The 19,994-nt window shown below is 34.7% G+C and overlaps 1 protein-coding gene across 2 annotated transcripts in view; it reads right to left on the bottom strand.

The window, feature by feature from the left end:
- The window catches only part of LRBA (LPS responsive beige-like anchor protein), a 734,202-nt gene that overhangs the window by 370,701 nt on the left and 343,507 nt on the right, over positions 1 to 19,994 (bottom strand). For both annotated transcript variants that reach the window (XM_013059156.2, XM_004758045.3), the window contains exon 37: positions 3,114 to 3,280. In XM_013059156.2, coding sequence (XP_012914610.2) covers positions 3,114 to 3,280 — 167 coding nt within the window. The remainder of the gene's footprint in view (positions 1 to 3,113; positions 3,281 to 19,994) is intronic.

Raw genomic sequence — 19,994 nt, 5'->3', positions numbered from 1 at the left:
CTATACTGAATGTAGCACCTGACCTTCTCTATAATTGACTAAAAATATTGATGTAATGGCATGGGTCTGATTGTGATTTATTAAAACCACTGCCGATCCCAGGCCAGCTGCCAGCATTGCAGCCCACTGATCGTGTGGCATTAGAAAAGCCATCAATAGTGAAACAAAATAAATGACATTAATGGGAAAGTATTAGGCCTACATAGCCATGGCTACAAGCAAATTATGTGGATTCCAAAGGAGGGTCAAAATAAAAAATGCCACAAATGAAATTTCTAAATATTGTAGTATGATTGAATTTATACAACAAAATGCTACTATAATTCTTTAGATATAACACAAAGAAATTACACTTAAAATAATCCTTTTTACTAGAATTTTGCTCATTGCGCATATTTCTTTTAACAGGCTTAGGATAGTTAAATGCATTACAGCTACAGTAGAACTCTGATTTCTCTCTAATGCCATTTATGTTCTCTAGAAGTATGCTAAGTGAAGAACTAAGTATACTGTGTTAGTCTCATTTATTACAACCATGTCCATAATTTACAAGCTGATTATGCAAGCTTCATACAAGGGAAATCAGAGAATACTTAACCACTGTCAAAGAATAGTAAGGCAGCATACATTTTATCAACTACATTTTTTTGCACAGTTACCTTAAAAGGAGCACCAGGGTCTACAAGTTCACTTTAACTGGAACTAATATTGAAAATAACTTCTTTAAGATAATTGTATTAAAGGCATTAGAAAACAGCCAGATGATGCAGAACGAAATATAATGACAAAAGAAAGATCAGTATAGAGGTAATGTACTTTGCAATAATATTCTGTTGAATAAAATCTACATAAGTTAGGAATTTCACTGCAAGAAAAATACCAATTCACTAATACTAATTTTCCTTTTGATGAGAAGTCTTTTGTTGCTGCTTTTAATTAAAAATGTACACATTTAAAAGCTAACAGTTTGACAGCTGCTTCCATTTGGGAGATAAAAAGTAAAAAATGTTTTCTTATGTGGGTTTTCTGAAATATTAAAATTTCAGAATTTTTTTTGCTACATAAAATGAGTCGATGCCTTTGAATAACTCTATTACAGAAACACTAATTATTTTTACACAAATACATTTTACAGTCCATTTAGTTCTCCAAGATACTTTATTACACCAAAATCACTGCAGAAAAACAATGCTTTCCTGTTGATAGCACAGGTATATGCTCTACAAGAGTAAAGACATAATTAGAAAAAATTTGATCCTATAAAATACTGACTTGGCATATATACAACATTTGGCTAAGAGTTTTCAATTTTAAAATCATAAAACTCCATTTAAGAAGAAAAAATACTTTTGAAAATATTAACACATATTAGAGTTCCCAATATATGATAAGCACTATATGTCAAAGTCATATCCTAATTTGTTCAGTGCCTAATTATAAAAGGACTACATCAAATCTGTAACATTAAGGTATCTTGGAACTGTAAACCCTCAACAGCACCCCAGCCCTGCGACCTCTGCACCCCACCCCAAACACACACCCATAGGCTTTTACATGTTGTAAGATAAGGCACTCAAACCTCTGAGCCAGTAATTCATGTCATTTCCATGACGCTCTTGAGCTGAGATCACTGGAATAGAATTAAACAAATACCATTCCTGCCTTCATTCAGTCCTCGTGCCCTCAAGTCCTGACCTGAATTCCTTCTTCTAAACACCAAAAACGCTATGTCCAGACATGTAATTCATTTTAAGTATTCTTCATAATAAGCACAAGATATAGCTATTTTATGTTAGTGAACAGTGGCACTCAAAACAAAAATATCCCATAACAAGCAGATTTCTACTCAGTTTAAAGTTCGACTTAAAAAAATTAAAAATATTTTCTATTTACTGGAAAATTTCTTAAACTAGACTTAGTGTGTTAGACACATAAGATGCATAAAACACAAGTGGAAACCAGTTACACCTATACATAATATACAAACTTACTATTTTCATTTTTTGTTGTCTTGTAGAAAAAGTTGTGTAGAAATGTGGGATTAAAAAATTTTTCATCAACATTACTTAAATGAGTCAAATACTTTAAGATTTATTTTTTTGAGAGAGTGAGTGAGTGAGTTGGGTGTGGAGGGGCAGTGAGGGAGGGGGAGAGAGAGAATCTCAAGAAGACACCCCACTGAGCAGGGAGCCTGATGCTGGGTCCAAACTCATGACCGTGAGATTGTGACTTGAGCTGAAATCAAGAATGAGGTGCTCAACCAACTGAGCCAGCCAGGTGTCCCCAAACATGTTTCAAAGATTTGTAGCATAGAATATTCTAAGAAAACTAAATTTTCTCATTTGTCCAAGTTCCTTTAGAAGGTAATTTATTTCTAGAAATTAAAGCACAGGATGTTCCCTTTTAGAATCTAAAGAGGAGGAAGATTAATTTAATAAAATTTTAAAGAAGGCATTTAACCATTTTTATTATCATAGTCTTACAATTTGCAAGGCAGTTCAAAAGAACACAGTAATATTTTCAAATGTTTTATGTGTTGTAAACTCAGAAGTGCAAAATAGGGAAGGTTTTCTTAAAATATTGTCTTTGTGCAAATTCAGGTATAAGTTTAGCTAATAAAATAGCTTATATTAACTCTTTCCCTTAAAAGTTAACTTCAAAAAGAATATGAACAAATACTCCTTTAGAAGTAGTTGAGGGTGGGCGCCTGGGTGGCTCAGTGGGTTAAAGCCTCTGCCTTCGGCTCAAGTCATGATCCCAGAGTCCTGGGATGGAGCCCCACATTGGGCTCTCTGCTCAGCAGGGAGCCTGCTCCCTCCTCTCTCTCTGCCTGCCTCTCTGCCTACTTGTGATCTCTGTCTGTCAAATAAATAAATTAAATTAAAAAAAAAAAAAGTAGTTGAGGGAACTAAAACATGGATAAAGATCCCTAACTGTATCCACACTAATTTTCTCCTACCCCCCTCTTCTACGCCTCATTCATGGTAGATGATAAAGTACAAAATTAAAATTACTCTGTTCTTCATCTGGCCTTGATCATACCCAGAGCTATTTATCTAAACCTAAGCCTTCTGTAGAAAATCAGTGCCCAAATCCTAAAGGTTTCCCTTTACCTCACTGCAGAATTTCCCCAGGCTCCATGCTTGTCTGTGAGAATGTTGATAATTTTCTGGATTAGCTGAGTTGCTGTCACATGGTCCCGATATTTAGCTGCTCTTATCAGATGATCACACATCTTCTCATCTTCTCGTTTGTCTGCTGAATACTGGGCACACAGTGACTTGGATTGGAAAAAAGAAACATCTATTAATACTATAAAAATATGGGAAAAAACTTACAACACACCAGGAAATTCTTTCTAATGGGAAATGAAACAACCAAAACTTTAAAATTATTTTTATATCCCTCATTAACTGAACTGACTGAGATTTAGTGATCTATTACCCTCAGTATAACAATCCCACAAGAACTTATTACTCTGAAATCATTCATAAGACACACTCAAAAGTGGTTTTTAAGCAAACCTAAAAAATTGGAAGAAGCCAATCATATGAAGATTCACGGGTCCACAGTACCAAGTAATGTGGCAAGAAGGGGGCTACAAAGCACTCCAGGCGAAGTGACTTAGAGGAAGAATGTTCTATACCAAGAAGGGTAATAATCACACCCACAGTGACAAACTGACTCAGGTAAAGGCACTCAGGAAGAATTTTTATACCTTCAACATTCTCTACTATATCCATAATCTGTCTTGTCTAACCTCACTGGGTAAGAGGAAATTAAAATTACTGATGAAAATTAGAAAATTACTGGATTCCATATTGCCCCAACACCATATACATTTATATTAAACAGGACTAAAATAACAAAAAAAAATGAATAGTCCATTTTTTCTTTATTAATATTACACAAATTTAACTATCAAATTTACTTTGTAAACATTTGGTAAGTCATTAAACTTTGATTGAAAAGGCATAATTCTAAACAGAAGAGTCCAAAGTAAGCTAAATAGTAAAATGGCTTAAAGTGTTCTTTAATGGATCCTCCTTTACAATTTAAACAGCAACTTTTCATATCTGACATAAAATCTATAGATATAAATCACATTAAAGGGCTATTCTTTCCCGATTATCAATCTCTGTCTCATTGTGGAACATTAGAGTCACATTCTGACCTTAAAACATGATAAAAGGAAACCAAACAAGAATGTTTTGTAAAGATATAATGAACTTGTATCTATTTTTTAAAATATCTTTAAATCGTAATTTGAACATGTTCTTATTAAAAACCAATAGTATATTCTTTGTAAGACCTATCATTCAAAGTGAACAAGAGATGAAGAATATTTGCTCCAAGATCAAACGCATGTTAGTTAATTGGTGGAGTATATATTTGCAATATGTGTATGTGTATGTGCTTGTGGCCAAATGTTGAGTGGAGGTACCCCAAGAAATCCTAATCATCTATCAATAAAATCAAGGGCCAAGTCTAATATTTTCACTCAGTTTTACTTCACATCAACTTTTCTGTTTTCCTATTTTAAGTAACACATAAACTAGATGACATCACAATAATGACCACAAAAATATTTGAAGCTTAACAAAAATATTAGAATCTAAAAAGAAGAGAAGTAGGCATCTTGGGAACTAACAACTCAAATATATTTGATTATTACTTAAGAAATTTAAGACACTACCACAGAATTAATAAATATAAGACTAACCTACATCTTAAAAGAAATTCACTTTCTTGCAGATAAAGTGATAACTGAAGACAGAAACAATTTAGACCGGCCATTTATAATTCAAGTGACTATCCCAGCTCTTTAAATGTAAAGGATTACATAAAACAGTATCATATTTGGTCTTTCCCTCCAGATGTTATATCTCTACCGAACTTTATTATTTGTCCTTTGCGTGAAAGCTCAGAGAAATGAATTTAAAATGAAGCAGATTCCTCTAGTATCCTCTTGTCATTGCTTACTTCTTGATGGTCAAACTTTGTCCTTTATTATTCCTCTTTATGAAATGCTGGCATTTCTTTAAGGTTTTGCCAAATGTTCCTTGGCATTATCATTTACTCACACATCACCTATTATTAATTTAGATCTTTTAAATTTTTCATATCTGCCCTAGCTGTTTCCCTGAACTCTCAGGCCATATGTCTACCTGTAGGATAATCTCCAATTATCCAATAAGCACCTAAAACTCAAAATATACAAAAATGTAATTACCAACTTTATCCCAAACATGCTATTATACTTCTGTCATTTGTGACTTCTCAATTTTCCTTCTCGTCATATTTCATCATTTCATTTCAACAACACTCATTTACCTCTTACCACTTATCACTCTTAACCACTGCCCTAAAACATCATCATTAGTTTGCAGTTCAGTTCTTGAAATAATCTTATAACTGCTTTCTCACAGCCCCAGAATCACTTCAAGAATTTGACATTTCACAGATACATTTATATACCCTACACCTTAAAAAGTATGTGATTACCTAAAATAATGAACAATTAGGACCAAATTTTACCAGCTAAGACCATGCATCCTTCTATGATTCAGCAGTGTGGTATAATATCTTTATGCCTTCCCATGTATCCTATATTCCAGACACCCTCAGATTTTATGCTATTCCCCATCTATCCTTGAGACATTTTCAAGACTTAGGAAATATATTTCTCCTATAGCCTTTGTATGTGAAACAAATTTAATGGTGTCTATTGAGAAGGTAAGTTAGAAACTTGAAGGACAACTACTAGAGAAGAAGAAGTATTGAGAAAGATAGAAATACAAATACAGGTCCTCTTGATTCTTCAGCAGAATACATAGAACAAAAAAATTCTCTAAGGGTGCCCTGGTGACTCTGTTGTTAAGCGTCCGCCTTAGCATGGCTCATCTCATGATCCCAGGGTCCTGGGATTGAGCCCTACATGGGGGTCCCTGCTCGGTGGGAAGGCTGCTTTTCCCTCTCCCACTCCCCCTACTTGTGTTCCCTCTCTCTGTCAAATAAATATATAAAATCTTTTTTAAAAATTTTAAAAGTTCCAAAATAATTGAAAATTAAGCATTTCAACTCCAAATAACTTATGGATCAAAGATAAAAATCACAAGCAAAATTACAAAAATTTGTGGCAACTGGGTGAGACAAATTCAAAGAAAAATGTATAGCTTTGCATGTATGCATTTTACATGTATACATTTATATATTATAAAATATTAAATATTTAAGGAAGAAATAACAAAAATCTTAAACTCCTTTCATATGGTAGAAGCTAAGGAATACAATGCAATTTGTATTACAGGAAAAGAAAACTAAAAATCAATTTGTGTAAATAAACACAAAATCCATAACAAAACATTAGCATTCAGCTATACACAAAATAAAGTATACATCATGATGAAGAAGAGTTTATCCATGGAATGCAAGGTTGACTTAATATTTGAGTATCAATCAGTATAAGTCATCATACAACAAAAAAGGGAGAAAAACATAATCTCAATAGTTTTTTTTAAGCATTTTACAACTCAGAAGCATTTCGTGGTTTTTAAAAAAACAAACAAAAAGACACTCCCCAAACTAGTAATAGAAAGAGACTTTTGAAACCTCAGGAAGCACATCTATGAAGATTATTCAGTTAAAACTGTGGATAAAACAAGTATGTCTCCTTTCTCATGACTTCTACTCAATACTGTAACAGGGTCCTAACCAGTTCAAAAAAGAGATAAAGAAAAGAAATAGGGTGCCTGGGTGACTCAGTGGGTTAAATCTCTGCCTTCAGCTCAGGTCATGATCTCAGAGTCCTGCGATCAAGTACCGCATCAGGCTCTCTGCTTGGCAGGAAGCCTGCTTCCACCTCTCCCTCTGCCTGTCTCTCTGCCTACTTGTGATCTCTCTGTCAAATAAATAAATCAATAATCTAAATTTAAAAAAAAGAAATAAAAAGATGGTTTGGAATAGAAGGAATAACATATTTATTTGTAGAGACATTCATGTATGTAATACTCCTAAAGGTTCTGGAAGAATTATAAGACTTCTAAGTTGACAGGTTTCTTGGATATAAGGTCAATATAATAAAAATTATTATGTCTATATACTGACAATAAAAAACTGGAAAATGAAAACAATACTATTTACAATAGCATTAAAATATAAAATAAATTTTAAAAATATACAAAGCTATACAATGAAACTTTTATAAATCATTGCTAACAAAAATTAAGGAAAACTAAGTAAGTGAAGAAATAGACAATGTTTATAGATTCTAAAATTCCATATTGCTAAAACACCTTCTCTCTTCAAACTGATTTTATAGATTCAACACAATCTTAAATAAAAGATTAAAAGCCTTGGGGTGACTGCGTGGCTCCGCCAGTTAAGCATTTGACTCTTGATTTCAACTCAGGTCCTGATCTCAGGGTTGTAAGTTCAAGCTCTGTGTTAGGCTCCACACTGGGCATGGAGCCTACTTAAAAAATAATGAAAAACAAAAATAAATAAAAAATAAAAATTTCACAGCCTTTCTTATGGATATTGACAAGCTGATTCTCAAACATATGTATACTTATACAAAAAGAAAACAATTAATGACAAAACAGTTTTACCTAAGAAAAAGAAAACTGTAGAATTTAATTGTATAATGTTATAAAATGTGAAACTAAGAACAGTTTAAGTTGTTAAATAAAGAAGGAGTAACTTCTGGCAACTGTAGTTAAACAAGTTGTTAAATAAAGAAGGAGTAACAACTGGCAATATCTGGCCACTCACAGGAAAAAAAAAAGAAAGAAAGAAATTGTCTAACCTTCACACCATAAACAAAATGTTTAATTCAAAATGAACTGAAGATCTAGATATAAACACTGTAACACTTCTAGAAGAAAATATAGCAGAAAATCTTATGACCCTGGGGTAGGCAAAAAATTCTCACATTAAAATTCTTAGACATAAAAAGAACCATAAAAGAAATTCATAACCATAAAGAATCTGATATATTAAACTATACCAAAATTTATAAAATCTTGTCTTTAAAAGATACTATTTAGAAAATGAAAAGATAAGCCACAAGATGGGACAAAATATTCACCATACATCTAGCTAATAATTTTCCTAAAAGACATATGAAGAACTCTCATGAATTAATAAGGCAAAGAAGCCAATTTAAAATAATAGGCAAGGGATTTGAACAGACACTTCACAAAAGATATACAAATGACTAATAAGTAAATGGCAGGATGCTTAGTCAACAGGGAAATTCAAATAAAGACCACAATAAACTATCACTATATACTCAGTAGAAGGGCAAAATTGAAAAGGCAGACAATATCAAATATTGGCAAAAATGTGGAACAAATGGTATCTAGCTGGTTAGAGTGCAAAATCCACAACTACTTCAGAAAACAGTTTGGCAGTTTCTTGCAAGTTTAAAAATATACTTAGAACACCACCTAGCAATTCCACTCCTATGTATTTCCTCAAAATAAAGAAAACATTTTCACAAAACTATGTTGCATGATAATTCCCATAGTGCTTTAAGAACCAGACACTGGAAATTATCTAATATCCACCTATCCATGAATGGATAAAGTAATACTATTTGGTAATAAAAAGAAACAAATGAGTGATATACACAAGGAGGATGAATATCAAAAACTATACGGTGACCAAAAGAATCCAGACATTACAGAACCTACTATATAACTCCACTTATACAAAGTTGTAGAGTATATAAAACCATCTCCAATAACAAAAACAAGATAAGCAGTTGTAGAGATTGGATGTATGTATGTGAAGATGAGCTGACCACAGTGAAACACAAGGGAATTCTCTGAGATGACAGAAATTTTCTGTGACTTGACTATGACAGTATATACAAGTATATATATACAAGTATACAAGTATATACACCTGTCAAAACTCATTAAAGTATATATCTAAAAGGAATGTTTTATTATATACAAACTATATTTTAATAAGGTTTATTTAAGAAGTTTTTAAAAAGTAAATAGGCAAGGTACTGACAGGGAAGAAAGTAGTTAAAATATTCATATCAAATAAATCTGCACATCTATCAAATAGGTCAATATCCTCCACAAATCAATAAAGAAAAAACAGGTAACCAATAAGGAACTAGGTAAGAGACAAACAGATATCGCAAAAAACAAAAACAAAAACAAAAAAACTTAAAAAAAATATAACAAGCAGAAGAAAAGATATACAGCTTCATCTGTAAATAAAATCCAAATAAGAACACAATGAGGTTACCTCTACACAACTACTAAAATACTAAAATAAAAAGTACTTGTCAATATTTTATGACAACATGGAGTATAGAAATAGCTACATTTTGATATTGATACACACCTTTGGAAGACATTACAGCAATAACTATTAAAATTGAAAAGATAAATATTTACAGTCAAGTAAGTGTACCCTACAGAAATACATAAGCATGTACACCAAGGACTTGTAAATCGTCAAAATCACACTCTTCATTACAATTAAAAACTGGAAACAACCTATCAACAGTAGAGAGACTATGAAAAACTATCATCTATTCATGTAAGGTATGGCATACAGCACTGAAAATAAAATAGGAAAATGTGACAAACTGAACAAATTGCACAAAAACAATGTTGAATAATGCCAGATCTAAACACACACTTTATGATTCCATTTATATCAAGTTCAAAAATTGTTAAAGAAATTACAATACTAAAAGAAACACACTTAGAAACCCAAAGTTGGCAGCATCACAATGCCAGACTTCAAGCTCTATTACAAAGCTTTCATCATCAAGACAGTATGCTACTGGCACAAAAACAGACACATAGATCAAAAGAACAGAATAGAGAGCCCAGAAATAGACCCTCAACTCTATGATCAACTAATCTTTGACAAAGCAGAAAAGAATATCCAACGGAAAAAAGACAGTCTCTTCAACAAATGATATTGGGAAAACTGGACAGCCACATGCAGGAAAATAAAATTGGACCATTTCCTTACACAACACACGAAAATAGACTCAAAATGCATGAAGGACCTCAATGTGAGAAAGGAATCCATCAAAATCCTTGAGAAGAACACAGGCAGCAACCTCTTCAACCTCAACTGCAGCAACTTCTTCCTAAGAACATCGCCAATGGCAAGGGAAGCAAGGGCAAAAATGAACTATTGAGACTTCATCAAGATCAAAAGCTTTTGCACAGCACAGGAAACAGTTAACAAAACCAAAAGACAACTGACAGAATGGGAGAAGATATTTGCAAATGACACATCAGATAAAGGGTTAGTATCCAAAATATATAAAGAGCTTAGCAAACTCAACACCCAAAGAACAAATAATCCAATCAAGAAATGGACAGAAGACATGAACAGACATTTCTGCAGACATTCAGATGGCCAACAGACACATGAAATAGTGCTCCACATGACTCGTCATCAGGGAAACACAAATCAAAACCACAATGAGATACCACCTCACACCAGTCATTATGGCTAAAATTAACAAGTCAGGAAATGACAGATGCTGGCGAGGATGCGGAGAAAGGGGAACCCTCCTCCACTGTTGGTGGGAATGCAAGCTCGTGCAACCACTCTGGAAAACAGCATAGAGATTCCTCAAAAAGTTGAAAATAGAGCTACCCTATGACCCAGTAATTGCACTACTGGGTATTTACCTTAAAGACACAAACACAGTGATCCAAAGTGGCATGTGCACCTGAATGTTTATAGCAGCAATGTCCACAATAGCCAAACTATGGAAAGAACCTAGATGTCCATCAACAGATGAATGGACAAAGAAGATGCGGTATATATACACAATGGAATACTATGCAGCCATCAAAAGAAATGAAATCTTGCCATTTGCAACGACGTGGATGGAATTAGAGGGTATTGCGCTTAGCGAAATAAGTCAATCGGAGAAAGACAATGATCATATGATCCCGCTGATATGAGGAAGTGGAGAGGCAACGTGGGGGATTTGGGGGATTAGAAAAGAATAAATGAAACAAGATGGGATTGGGAGGGAGACAAAGCATAAAAGACTCTAAATCTCACAAAACAAAGCGAGGGTTGCGGGGGGGGGGGGTGGGGTTATGGACACTGGGGAAGGTATGTGCTATGGTGAATGCTGTGAAATGTGTAAACCTAGCGATTCACAGACCTGTACCCCAGAGGCTAATAATACATTATATGTTAATTTTAAAAAATTTAAAAATTAAAAATAAATAAAAGAGGAACCTAAAAAAAAAAAAAAGAAAAGAAAAAAGAAACCCACTTAGGTATTGAGTGGAAAACAAAAGTAAAAAAGTCATTCCATAAAATCAGAACAGTATTTAGTTCAATTGGGCAAAAAGGGGTTATACTGGATAAACACACATAAAGTGCTTCTCAGAAGCATTTTCAGTATCAAGAAAAGGAAGTAAATTAATAATGTTAAATGCACACTGTTTCTACAGTTAAGTTTCAGTATGTTTTATGAGAAACAGATTATAAAGCAAATTTTCATTAAGTCTGCATATTATTATGAAATAAAAATAAGTTTAAAAGTTCAAGGTTAAAATCTTAAAAAATATTATACAAGCCTTTAATATTAATTAAGCAACTTAAGTGTGTTGGTTTTACAAATTTTGAATTTAAACTTTTTTAAAAAAACATATACTTATTTTTAAAAATAAAAAAATAATGACATATGAAATTAAAAGAAAGGTCTTGCTTCCACCTCCTCCCTACATGGCTAGTTGTTTTCTACAGGGGTAATCACTATTAATAATAATACATTGTTCCCATATAAATGGAACCAAACTAGATCATTCCATATCAGGAGATCCAATTCTACCTTCTTTCTTTCTCATGGCTACACATAGGGTATTATATTTTTAGTTAACTAAACATACGTACTGGTAAACACCTTTAAGTGTATACTACCTTAATTCCCAATTTGCCCCCAAATCTCTTACACTATCAATTACTTATCTCATTGGAAATCATGTAAAAGGGAAAAATGACTTAAAGGACAAGTAAAGAAGCTTTTCAATATTTGACTTTTGAAGGTCTTTATATTTGATCCCTTAGCTCAGATGAACAGTTTAATAGTTAAAAAAAAAAAAAGTTATCCACAGGAATCTTACAAAGGCTCCTGAAAAAGACTTAGAAAAATGAGAGCTTAAAAACCTCAACAGCAAATGAAAGTCAACCAAAGACAATGTGTGACAACCACCTTTAATTCTGAAGTGATTTCTCTGTCATCCAACGCCTCAAAGTATTGATTTCTCTCAGCATGAAAAAGCCTAAGCCAATGAAACAGATACAGCATCACCCCCACCATAACAGCATTCAAGGTTACAACCGGCAGAACACTTATCAAAATATCTCTATGATTTCTTATTGTTTTAATGGACTGGATAAAATGTGTTGGGTTCTTATCTCAACAAACTGCAGTCTTCAAACATTTTAAAATAATTTGGAGATTAATATGGATTTAAATATTTTAAACTTCTAATAATAAAAAACTTGTTTTAAAATGCTTTTACATGTCATTTGTAAAAGCAAGTCAACAATTAAGAGGGTTACAGTTTTCATTTCTTTGTCAAACACACACACAGTATTGTTTTTATTCAATTATTTTATTTCATTACCTCATTAGAGTTATTCACAATTAAAAAATCACAAAATTGTTAGGTAAATAACAAATTTCGTGTAATGGCTGCATATATCATATGCAAGTAAATAAAGTATCATTACCTGTGATCAGTAAAATTAACAAGGAAATTAAACAGATAGGGTTAAACCCAATTAATTACATTTTTAAAAATCATAACATGAGGGGCATCTGGGTGGCTCAGTGGGTTAAAGCCTCTGTCTTCGGCTCAGGTCATGATCCCAGGGTCCTGGGATCGAGCCCCACATCGGGCTCTCTGCTTGGCGGGGAGCCTGCTTCCTCCTCTCTCTCTGCCTGCCTCTCTGCCTACTTGTGATCTGTCTGTCAAGTAAATAAATAAAATCTTTTAAGAAAAATCATAACATGAGACAGAAATATATCATTGCAAAAGATTATATAATTATACACAAATACATACACACATGGAGAAAAACTGAGAGTTTCAAAGTCTTTTTGCTAATCTGCACAAGAGCTAAAAGATGTAAAGCAAATTCTATCATCTTTTAGCTCAACATAATTACCTAATAGATTTTTTTAAGTTATACAGAACTAAAGCCTCTCTATTATATTAGGCTAATCACAATTAAACACACTAACTACGAACAGCTAAGACACTTAAACTTCAAATTAAGGTATTTTAAGAACAAACATGAAAAAAATCAAGACAAAAAAATGATTCATTCTTATAAAAAACATACTTAACACTATTGTTTAGAACACAGATTGTAGAGCCAGAAAACTTGAATTTAAATCCCAGCTCTGACACATTCATGCACAGGCAAATTATTTAAAACCCTGTGCCTCAGTCTCCTCATATAAGAAAGGATATAACATGACATGTTTTGGGGAAAGGATCAAATAAAAATAGACATGAAACAATTAGAACTTGCCAGGCATATAGTAACACCTGACATTTATTATAGGCTTAGTCATGAAGTGAACAAATTACACAGCAAACAGTTCTTTCTTCCAGCATCTCATTGGAGTTGAGAAACAAGGGATTAAATGTAATTACAATATGAGAGAACTGCTTAATGGTATATATAGTATATTTGGGAGGAGCAAGAAAGAACTGTTTAGAATCTGAGAGTTTTACAGAGAAATGAAAGCCTAAGTAAACTGTTCACCAAGAAGGAAGGGCTTAAGACAGAAAAGATAAAATACAGCCAAATGAAGAGGCAATGAAAATAAGAGAACAAGCTCAAATAAATACCTCTTTATTTTCTTAAAAGATTTATTTATTTGAGAGAGACAGAGAAAATGGACAAGCGGGGCTGGGGGACAGAGGGTTGAGAGAGAATCTTAAGTGGACTCCCCGCCTTCTGTGGAACCCAACATGGGGCTTGATCTTCTGACCCCAAGAGATCATGACCTGAGCTGAAACCAAGAGTTTGATGCTCAAATGACTGAGCCACACAAGTGCCCCAGTAAGTAACTTTTTAAAAAGAATAACAGAATAAGACATGTAATTTACACAGCCCTTCCTTTTTAAATCCCCTAATATACACTTGCTTATATTTTCCTTGTGCAATATTGTAATTTGTATGACATGTATATCTGGTCATTCAGATGACTACAATATATATTTGGTCTTCATCCACAGTCCCTGGCTTGCAGCTCCTAAAATTCTTTGAATTTCTTAAATTTTGAGAGTTCTAAAGGTATCTTTTGTTATGTTAATGAGGTGCCTTTTGGACCTGGCCATAGGGTGGGGGCTGACTGCCAAGAAAACCAACCATGTGATTAAAGTTTTTTTTGATTTTCAGTTCCCACCCCTCCCCTGACTTCCTAGAAGTGGAAAAGAAATGAAGACTGTATCAGCCAATGGCCAGTAACTTAGTCAAACATGATTATAAAATGAAGCCTCCATACAAACTCAAAAGTAAATCTTTTGGGCCTCTTTTGAAGAGCTTCAAAGCTTGAGGAGCCAGATGGCTTCCACACACCAAGCTCCAACCTTAACAAGCAGTGAAGCTCCTTTGCTCAAGACCTCACCCTATTATGTCTTCGTCTGGCTATTGATTCATATCCTTTATCATATCCTTTAATAAACTGGCAAAAATATGTTAAAAGTGTTCCCCAAGTTCTGTGAGCCACTCTAGCAAATTAATCAAACCTAAAAAGGAGCCATTTGGAACCTCCAAAATGTAGTCAGTTAATCAGAAGCCCAGGTAGCAGCCTGGAGCTTGGATATCAAGTAGAGAGTGGGAAGCAGTATTATATAACTGAACCCTTGACCTGTGGAATATGATGCTACTTCTGGGTACAGTGTCATGTCAGATCTGGGTTGAGTTCTTGGACACCCTCCTATCTGAGAAGTGCTTGGGTTTGGGGGTGGACTCCCACTTCCACTTTAGAATTGGGTTTAGGAACCCTAAAAGACCTTGGGTACTTCTATATTTTTACTATTTCCTTAAAAGAAAACTCTTCCCCAAAGGTTTATATAAATCATTTCACATATAGTTAATTATATCATTTAGTTGAGTACTGCTAACTGTATCACTTAGCTGAATACTGTTAGACTGCTGTAAGTTTTTCTTCAAACGTACTGCTAATATAGACTAATTCAAAATGACACAACTGAATATGAACTGGCTTTTAGGTACTGTTATCAAGCTATCTATAATGAAGAACCACTTTTTTATTATACTTTTATAAAAAAATGACACTTCAAAAAATATTCTGACAAATCCAGACATTCAAGCTACAAAAGTTCCAAATATTTATTTAATTTCTGTACTCAATCTCTTTGTGGACTAGTGGACTAGTTATAAACAGTTTGCTCAGCACACTGCATCTAAGTAGCACTAGTATAACAGATGAATTGGAGGAAACTATTTTTATTGACTCAAGAACTGCCATCTTCCTTTTCATGATAAAACAACTGATCTTATATTCAGAGCTTTACACTGCACACTAATAACCCACAAATAACAAAAGCCAAATTCTAATTTCATGTGCACAATTTTTAAGTGATAAGTAAATGAAATGCACTATGATGACTTTAAAGTTAGCTTATTTTCTTCTCTATCTTTAATTTAAAATTCACTAAGAAAAGGCAATTTTTACATTAACACATGATTTGGTCAGCGGTTAAGACAAGCAGAACATATGAACTGAAATCTTAAACAGAGACTTGATGTATCCATAAAAATATATTCAGATCTTTTCTTAGAAGAGATTTTTCAATAGCAGTAAGAGGTTCAGTCTTCTATCAAGACTGTATTTTAGGGGCACCTGGGTAGCTCAGTGGGTTAAATCCTCTGCCTTCGGCTCAGGTCATGATCTCAGGGTCCTGGAATCGAGCCCCGCGTCGGGCTCTCTGCTCCTTGGAGAGCCTGCTTCCTCCTCTCTCTCTGCCTGCCTCTCTGCCTACTTGTGGTCTCTGTCTGTCAAATAAATAAATAAAATCTTTAAAAAAAAAAAAGACTATTTTACATTATTATAATATACTGGAAGTTATAAAAACATGTTTCATTTTCGATTTAAACTGATCAGTGCTGCTCATAGTTATGAGTTTGATCATATCTATGCTATAGTTCCTTTGTTTTTATCTAGCTTCTCACCTTTAATAGAGTTGCTAGCAATATTTCTTTGTTTACCAAAAGCTAAAGATGCATTATTTAAAATTTTCAACCCACGGCAGAAACATTGCCTTAAAGTGGCCTTTCTTTGCACCAAAAATGGTAACTCCTTCAGTTTCACAAATTACTCTAAAATGTAAGATTTTTATTTCTACTTTTTTTTTTAAAGATTTTATTTATTTATTTGACAGAGAGAGATCTCAAGTAGGCAGAGAGGCAGGAGAGAGAGAGGAGGAAGCAGGCTCCCTGCTGAGCAGAGAGCCCGATGTGGGACTCAATCCCAGGACCCTGAGATCATGACCTGAGCCAAAGACAGCGGCTTAACTCACTGAGCCACCCACGTGCCCCTATTTCTACTTTTTTAAAAGATTTTATTTATTAGACACACAGAGAGAGCACAAGTAGAGGGAGCAGCAGACCCGGGGAAAAGGGGAAGCAGTCTCCTGACAGAGCAAGAAGCCAGATGTGGGGCTTGATCCCAGGACCCTGAGATCATGACCTGAGCTGAAGGCAGACATTTAACCATCTGAGCCACCCAGGCGCCCCATAAAATGTAAGATTTTTTAAAAATATGTATGTATGCATACTTATACCGCATAGAGGTATGCATATGGTCTGTACAAAACTTTCCCACAGAAAACTGAGAGCAAAAAATGTTGTGACCCAGCTATTTAAGTTAATTTCAGTTATCAAGAAACTGAAATTGAAAGTGAGACAATCGAAAACACATCCTAAAAAAAAAAAAAAAAAAAAATCTCTAAAAGAAGTGCACTTCAGACTGAATACACCGGACTCTGGAAATATACTGAGAAATGTGACTGCATAGTTCAGGTACAGAACATATTGTAGAATATATATGTTAAACTGGGTTGGGCATCTCCCTTAAGGAATGTGATGGTTACATGACCAATCAACCTGGGGCAAAAAAAAAGGAGAACCTCAGAATGAAGAACAAGCAATATTCTCATCTCTCCAAGACTGGAGGCAGGTGCACCTATACTATTCTAAGAAGAGGGAATACTGTCAAAGGAGCTCTCTCTGTGGAAGAGTTGAATCAGCCCCTTGCAAGATGGCAAAGGGACAAAGCTAGACAGATCAAGGAAAGGTCAAGAGAAAACATCCTAAGCAGAACCACTGCCTGTGAATTCCAGGAGATACAGTATCTTTTACTGAGTTATTTTCCGTTTCTGCACTGTGATATTCTCCTATCACTGCTAAGCTTATAAATGAGAAAAGGAAAAGTCTATGCCAATACAATGAGCAAAAAAGGATAAGGAAACAGCAACTCATTCCTAGAATAGCCATTTGTATGATAAGAGATGACTTTCAGGACTCCACAGAGCAGTAGCCTGGATCAAGGCCTTATGGCACAGGTGACAGCTCTAGATGTACTGTGGGACATGGAAGCATTCCTTGGATATTCCCAGAGATTACTTAGAATAGAAAAAAATGATCTCCCTTTTGATACTGACAACGCTAGCTATGTTGTTATACACTTAATATGAATTGACAGTAATAGGTGCTTTACATTTATCAAATCCCAACTACTCATCAAAATTACTGCAAGTAGGCACAATTACTATCCTGATTTTAAGATGAAGCAATGGTGCCTTAGTTCACATAACTAGTAAATGACAGAGCCAAGGTTAAGGGACTAGGTTATCTCACTAGAAAGTCAGAGCTATATTAATTGGACCATAATAATCACATGGTCTCAGGTGCCCGGGTGGCTCAGTTGGTTAAGTGACTGCCTTCGGCTCAGGTCATGACCTAGAGTCTCAGGATCGAGTACCACATCAGCCTCCCTGCTCAGCAGGGAGTCTGCTTCTCCTGCTGACCTCTCTCCTCTCATGCTCTCTCTCTCTTTCTCTCAAATAAGTAACATTTTTTAAAAAATAGTAATAATCACATGGCCTCATTAGCATGTTGCTATAATATAGTGATTTGGACGTTTACAAGGACTATAATCCTCCTCAGTTAATTATGCTAGTATTTTATCACATTCATGATTATTTATCAAAATTTTTATCCCAGGCAAAGAAAATAATACAAAAGCTACAATTAAAAATTATATATATTGTCAAGATTACCATTTCCCTATTACTGGCTTTTTGAAGAAATAAAGAGCTTTAGAAAGATGCCCAAAACTATAATGCATGTAAAGGCCATATCTAAGGTAAGAAATATCATTCTAATGCTTCATTATTAAGCTATGATGCCTCAAGATATATTAATTAGCCATCTCTCACAAAATGACAAAATTAATTGTGCAAAGGATACATCAAGAAAGAAGTGTGGCTGGGTACCTGGGTGGCTCAGTGGGTTAAGCTGCTGCCTTTGGCTCAGGTCATGATCGAGTCTCACATCGGCCTCTCTGCTCAGCAGGGAGCCTGCTTCCCTCTCTCTCTCCCTGCCTCTCTACCTACTTGTAATCTCTCTCTGTCAAATAAATAAATAAATAAAATCAAGAAAGAAAGAAAGAAAGAAAGAAAGAAAGAAAGAAATGTGGCCAGATCAATGGAACAGAATAGAGAGCCCAGAAATAGACCCTCAACTCTATGGTCAACTAATCTTCGACAAAGCAGGAAAGAATGTCCAATGGAGAAAGGACAGTCTCTTCAACAAATGGTGTTGGGAAAAGTGGGCAGCCACATGCAAAAAAATGAAACTGGACCATTGCCTTATACCACACATGAAAACAGACTCAAAATGCATGAAGGACCTCAATGTGAGAAAGGAATCTACATCAAAATCCTTAAGGAGAACACAGGCAGCAACCTTTTCGACCTCAGCTGCAGCAACTTCTTCCTATAAATATCGCCAAAGGCAAGGGAAGCAAGGGCAAAAATGAACTATTGAGGCTTCATCAAGATCCAAGTCTTTTGCACAGCACAGGAAACAGTCAACAAAACCAAAAGACAACCGACAGAATGGGAGAAGATATTTGCAAACAACATATCAGATAAAGGGCTAGTAGCCAAAATCTATAAATAACTTATCAAAGTCAATACCCAAAAAACAAATAATCCAATCAAGAAATGGGCAGAAGACATGAACAGACATTTCTGCAAAGAAGACATTTAGATGGCCAACAGAAACATAAAAAAGTGCTCCACGTCACTTGGCATCAGGGAAATATAAATCAAAACCACAGTGAGATACCCCCTCAAATCAGTCAGGACGGCTAAAATTAACAAGTCAGGAAACAAAAGATGTAGGTGAGGATGCGGAGAAAGGGGATCACTCTTAAACTACAATGGAAGCTGGTGCAGCCACTCTGGAAAACAGCATGGAGATTCCTCAAAAAGTTGAAAACACAGCTACCCTACAACCCAGCAATCGCACTACTGGGTATTTACCCTAAAGATACAAATGTAGTGATCTGAAGAGGCACATGTACCCAAATGTTTATAGCAGCAATGTCCACAATAGCCAAACTACAGAAAGAACCTAGAGGTCCATTGGCACATGAATGGACAAAGAAGATGTGGTATATATATGCAATGGAATACTATGCAGCCATCAAAAGAAATGAAATCCTGCCATTTGAAACAATGTGGATGGAACCAGAAGGTATTACACTGAACGAAATAAGTCAATCAGAGAAAGACAATTATCATATGATACCTCTGATATGAGGAATGTGAGAGGTAGGGCAGGGGGTTGTGGGGAGTAGAGAAGGGAAAAATGAAACAATATGGGATTGGGAGGGAGACAAACCATAAGAGACTCAATCTCACAGA

Source organism: Mustela putorius, unplaced genomic scaffold (assembly GCF_011764305.1).
Source record: "Mustela putorius furo isolate JIRA1106 unplaced genomic scaffold, ASM1176430v1.1 tig00000242_pilon_pilon_pilon, whole genome shotgun sequence".
Classification (NCBI taxonomy): domain Eukaryota; kingdom Metazoa; phylum Chordata; class Mammalia; order Carnivora; family Mustelidae; genus Mustela; species Mustela putorius.
Note: the sequence above shows the minus strand (reverse complement) of the source record. Positions and strands in the feature narration are given on the sequence as shown.